Below are 5755 nucleotides of genomic sequence, written 5' to 3' on the forward strand. Positions count from 1 at the left end.
TTGTATTTGCTTACTGTATTTCTCTGTTGTTTTCCATTTTTAAGTGTCTATGTATTGGCAATCTGATCGATCCGTTGCTTAAATAACTTAGACACACCAACATATGAGTCTGTAATACCTTTAACTAATAAATCTTTAACTGAGGTCACTCATAGGGTGATTATCAAATCATATAATGATGTCAATATTAATATATAAAAATTTAATTAAAAAATGTTTGTTTAAGTTTTTCATTATAATTATTTTTAAAGTAGTATAGTCATATAAATAAAATGGCCAGTAAATGTTGATAGGTATCAATTCATAATAAACATCAAAACACTTCATAATACATTTCATTAAAATTAAAAAAATCATAAAAATAAATTAAATTATAACTTTATTTTAAATTATCATTTTATTAATCATAAAAAACATTAGTATATAACTTAAATATATATACATTTAAAAGCATTGAACAAAATTCTTAATTATGGAGATTTACCTCCACTTTTCTACAAAGATTCTAAATTTGTAAATAGGCATCATTACAATACCAATACTACAAGTCCAAAATATCATAAATCATTGCATATGGCATTTGTTCATATGTCATTTCTTAAAATTAATCAATTCAATTGAAAAGAAAAAAATAATTTAATAATTTGGAAATAAATCTCAATCTTGATTTAGGTACACTACTAAAATTAATTTAAAATATTCCACACAAATTAAATCCCCGATCACTTAATAATTAAATTAAAATTTTAAAAAGCCTATTCGAAATATATATATATATATATATATATATATATATATATATATATATTTGTACCTTTCATTTTTTTAATGTTAATTATAAAAATACTATTAATAATATGCATTTTCTTAAATCATCTTTTAATATCGAAGCAGATGTCTTTAGTGAGATTTTTTGGAAGCTTTTCGAGTGGATTTTTCCACTCTAATTTCTCTAAAATCCAGTAGGAATTCATTGAAATCACAAGTTTCATGGGTATGCCCTACACAATAAAAGTGTCTTAAAAGTTTTTCAGATGATGAATCAATATATACAGTAAAAAATAACTAGTTTAAATAACACAAATCAAAATTTCACCACAAACGTTTCTACGAAATCCAGCACGAGAAACTCTAAAAAATAACACTAAACACAACTCCATATCAAATCCTCTAATATATACTTTATTTTAGAAAACAATAATAGAATTTGAAGTGTCTCTTTTCTTTACTTATAAATATATAACAAATATTTTATCACAATGTTACTCTGCACGTGGTCTAGTAGCCTTTGCAACCTTTACAAGATGGAGAGCATAAGGATGATTTCTTTTAATTCTAAGATTATGTATTAGAAAACTTGTGTGGTATATATATATATATATACACACTTTAATTTGTAATAAATATTTATTTTTAATAACAATTTATAAATGGATATATATTTAGTATATTTTTTAAAATTATAATTAACAAATAATATCAGTAAACATCACAATAACTTAAGGTATTGGAGGGCACTTCAAATTTCATAGCTTGGAAAGATAGAATGGAAGTTTTGTTGGATGACAATGGAGCATTGGAGTACACACAAAATGATATTCCAAAATTAGTAACATCAAATGCACAATAGCTGGCTCAGTGGAAGAAAAACATAATAAAATCCAGGAGGATTATCCTGGAGGGAGTCAAAGACCATGTGGTTTTGAGTTTGCATGGCATGAAAATTGCTTATGCAATGTGAAAAACCCTCACAAAGATATTTGGAAGTAGTAGTGATGCCAAAAAATTGGCATTGAAAGATAAGCTTAGGAACATTCAAATGCAGAAAAATGAAACCATAGTTCAATACCTATCCAGATTCACTTAGGTCAGGGATGAACTTGGAGGAGCAGGAGAGATTGTGTCGCCATATGATCTTGTGAGCTTAACACTTCTTGGTATTATAAAGTCATAGCACAACTATCAAGATTCAATTAATTGGGAGAGGCTTTGGTCTAACTTGGTGTTGGAGGGGATTAGAAGAAACACTAGACATGGAGTCTGATCCAAATCTGATGAGGAAGAATATTGAGCTCTAGTTCGAAACGGAAATAATTCCAAAGGAAAAAACGCTGAAGGCGAGGAAGAATACAACTGGAATCACGGCGAGAAGAAAGCCCTGAGTAAAATTAAATGGTTTCATTGCCATGAGTATGGACACTATGCAACCAAGTGTCCACATAAGAAAGCCAACAAGGATCTTGCAACAATAGCAACAGGAGATGCTCTCACATCATGATTTGAGTTGGATTTCACCCTCATTTCTTGCATGGAAAACACAATAAGAGGGGGTGAGTGATACCTAGACTCTGGTGCCTCATATCATATGACAAGAAATAAGGAGTTCTTCAAAATCGTAGAGGAGAAGGACCTACAATTACACATAGAGGTTGGATATGATGGTAAATATAATACCAAAGAGATTGGAACTATCACCTTTAAGAGGGGGTGTGGCTCTCATATTCACCTAAAGAATGTAATGTGTGTTCCTAGCCTCAGTACAAATATAGTTTTTGTAGCTGTACTTGAAGACATAGGATATGATGTGGTGTTCAGTAGAGGGAAGGCATATCTAAAGCACGTTGCTACTGGACAAGTAAAAAAAATGGTGTTTGAGTTAAAAATATCTACAAGCTAGAGGTATATTCTGCCATGCATGCAATTATACCTCCAAGAGTGAGTTAGGGCGATGTAAAGTCTTAGTCCCAGAGGTGCAAAGATTTGGGCAGGGTTCATAGGAGAGAAGCAACAATTGCAGTATACTCTTCTCATAGATCATTTCCCTTGCTACATGGGCCTACATTATTCAATAATAGAAGGATCAATGTCAGTTAATGAAGTCAGATCTTGAGTTACAGAGCATAGGATAGTAGTAGTCGGAGACTTACGAGACAATTGCAACTCAAAGACACAATTGATTTAGTATTATAGATGCTTCTCAATTGCAGTGGTTGCAATATAAATAACGACAATGAGAGGGAGTGTAAGTTGTGTTACAATACATTCCTTATGAGGAGTAGGATTAGGGTTGTGCAAAACCCTTTTCTTGCTAAGAGGGAGTGTTAAATTGTAGCAAGAAAATGGTTCATTTGACTTGTGCCTTAGTGAAATGGAGAAATTTGAATTTCCAAATCAACAAGATGATTTGAGTTTCAGTTAGTAGGAGTGACATGGCCAAGCCACTTAGACAATTCAGTCAATTCGATTTTGTGTGCAAAGAGTTGAGTTATGTATGAATTGATTGCTAAGATCTAACTATCTAGTGGAGTTATAGTTAGCGAAACTTAGTTATGAGCTCTAGTCATGAATAAAGTTAAGATGTGTTCAATGGAGTAGTTATAATTGTTGTTAACTCATTGATCTCTCAGCGAACTAGTCAATTTACTAAAAAAAACCCTAGTCATGCATACAAATCAAATTGTTTAACTGAGTGAAAGAAAAATGTATTAATGTAATCATTATTATATACTAGTGAGTGTGCATAGTTTTCATATAGCAGGTGAAGAGTTTTTATTATTAAATTTATTTAAATTATAAATTAAAAAATAATTAAAATATCTTTCTTCTTGACTTGTGATCTTGCCTTTCCTCGGCATTAAATCAAAAGAAAATTCACGAGAAATGACTTGTACCTAAACCATTATAACCAAATCCACGACCAGAAGTTTATAAAAATCCCGACAGTAAGACTATTTTAATTTGACACCACACCTGCAACATCCTCAATGCCAATAGCGGGCTGACGTTTTGACAGAGCAGGTATTCCATTCAATATTACAAATCAAAGATATGGAGACACTTCGTGGAGCAGGTATCCCCACGACATGCTGCATGTACCCGAACCTATACCTAGTTCACTGCAATAAACTAATTCCCAGACGTGTTGGGCTGTTAAGGTTCCAGCCATAGAAATGACAGCATGTATCTCTGCTCTTTTCAAATTCGTTAATTGAATATAACTTGAAGGAAAATACACCAGTTCGGAAAAATTATGGAGCGCCCTACATCAGAAGGAGCCCATATTCTTAAGGAATCAGACTCGGCCTCATCTGTATGGGGATGGAGAAAAAAAGTTGCAGTCTTTGATTTCATTATGAGGATATTCGGCATAATTGCGACGCTGGCTGCAGCGATCGCCATGGGCACAGCAGACGAAAAGCTTCCTTTCTTCACGCAGTTCTTCCAATTTGAGGCCAAATATAGCGACTTGCCAGCCTTCACGTATCCATTAAAACCTATCCAATTTCTTTCCTAGTTGGAAAAATCCTTTTCTCAGTTTGAGACGAGTTTGTTCATACTCGGACTATACTTTCATTTCAGTTTTAAACCTAACTGAAATATTTTATTAGATTGTGTGCAGGTATTTTGTCATAGCTAATGCCATAGCAGCAGGATACTTCATACTATCTCTACCAATTTCAATATTCAATATGATCAGACCCCATGTAGAGGCCTCGAAGCTTATTCTCATCATTTTTGATGCGGTAAATATAAATCATCTATCTAGTTAATCCAATTTTTTTAATATACTATTTCTTTGCTAGATGATGAGAAGTGGGAGAAGCAGAATTATAGTTTTATTGTTTTAATTGGCATGTTGGTAGTGTGACAAATATTTTGAAAATTAAAATTATAAGCTGATTAATTTAAAAAAAAAATGGTTTTTATTTTCAACCTTCTTAATAGACAAACTCTTTCTTTCTCTAGTATTAACAATACCAAATTCTATTATAAAACTCATGAGAATTAATTCTTATCTTAACAATTTTTATTTTATCTTAATACTAATTTTTAAAATTGAGTTGATCATCTTTTTATCTTATTTTAGTTTCCTTTTAATTAAAATTTTAATGAGAATTTTTATAGCTGTAACTTTCCTTTAAATCTAGAAATAATAATATTTTTTTAAGTATATTCTTATTATGAAAATTGATATTCTACCAATGATTTAATCAAAATTGACCATTCATTGATAAATTCATATACCAATGGTTTAATTTTAGCGTGAAAACATGGCATTTATATATCCACTTTGTTACAGGTGATGGCCGTTGTGGATACATCAGGAGCCTCTGCAGCAGCTGCTATTGTGGATGTGGCTCGCAGGGGAGTCTCCCGAGCCAATTGGTTTTCTTTCTGTCAGCAGTTCGGTTCATTCTGTGAGCGTGTCAGTGATGTACTGATTGCTTCTTCCGGTGCAGCCGTCATATTTGTTCTCCTCGTTGCATTTAATTCGTCTGCTCTATATAGGCGTGGACCTTAAAATTACTGGCCGACTTGTATGTTTGTATAACAGTGTGACACCAATTTATATTAGAACAGATTTAGAATGGCACCGGCAAGATGCCATTTGCTTCAATAAAATTCTCTCTAAAAATATGAGCAGCAGGAGTTTTTCGGGAGCCTCCGTGTTTCATAGAATGTGAGATTATCATGTTAAAATTGAAATGCATATGCCTCTAGTCAATTTGAAATAGTTTTAACGGATGGATTTGTTTTCCTATCTGATCCCCTGCCGAAAACAAAATTTGGTATCTGCTTTCCGTGCAAGCATTTTCTGTTTTAAATGGTATACTCTAATTATTATGTTTTTGGTTGGAATTTGATTAAACAATATTTTATATTTTAGTAGTAAAAAAAAAAAAAAAATTGGTAAGAATTTGCTAAAGAAATTTTATATTTAAGTATTACGGGATTTTGGCAGTGCATTACATTA

At 31.9% G+C, this 5755-nt stretch overlaps 1 protein-coding gene across 1 annotated transcript; it reads left to right on the forward strand.

Moving 5' to 3' along the window:
* The first annotated feature begins 3885 nt into the window (after window positions 1–3885).
* Window positions 3886–5520, forward strand: LOC149209130 (casparian strip membrane protein 1-like). Its single transcript, XM_089394226.1, has 3 exons — window positions 3886–4260; window positions 4400–4523; window positions 5081–5520. Exons 1-3 carry the CDS (start codon window positions 4031–4033, stop codon window positions 5300–5302), a joined length of 576 nt encoding a protein of 191 aa, XP_089250352.1. The 5' UTR covers window positions 3886–4030; the 3' UTR covers window positions 5303–5520.
* Window positions 5521–5755: the final 235 nt, after the last annotated feature.

This window comes from Pinus tabuliformis, chromosome 1_2 (assembly GCF_031772625.1).
Source record: "Pinus tabuliformis cultivar Carrire ecotype Pingquan chromosome 1_2, CPIR1, whole genome shotgun sequence".
Taxonomy (NCBI): domain Eukaryota; kingdom Viridiplantae; phylum Streptophyta; class Pinopsida; order Pinales; family Pinaceae; genus Pinus; species Pinus tabuliformis.

Coding starts and splice junctions, on each gene's coding strand:
- LOC149209130 (XM_089394226.1), top strand. CDS start 4,031: ATGGAGCGCCCTACATCAGAAGGAGCCCATATTCTTAAGGAATCAGAC. Junction 4,261..4,399: donor AGCGACTTGCCAGCCTTCAC/GTATCCATTAAA, acceptor GATTGTGTGCAG/GTATTTTGTCATAGCTAATG. Junction 4,524..5,080: donor TTCTCATCATTTTTGATGCG/GTAAATATAAAT, acceptor ACTTTGTTACAG/GTGATGGCCGTTGTGGATAC.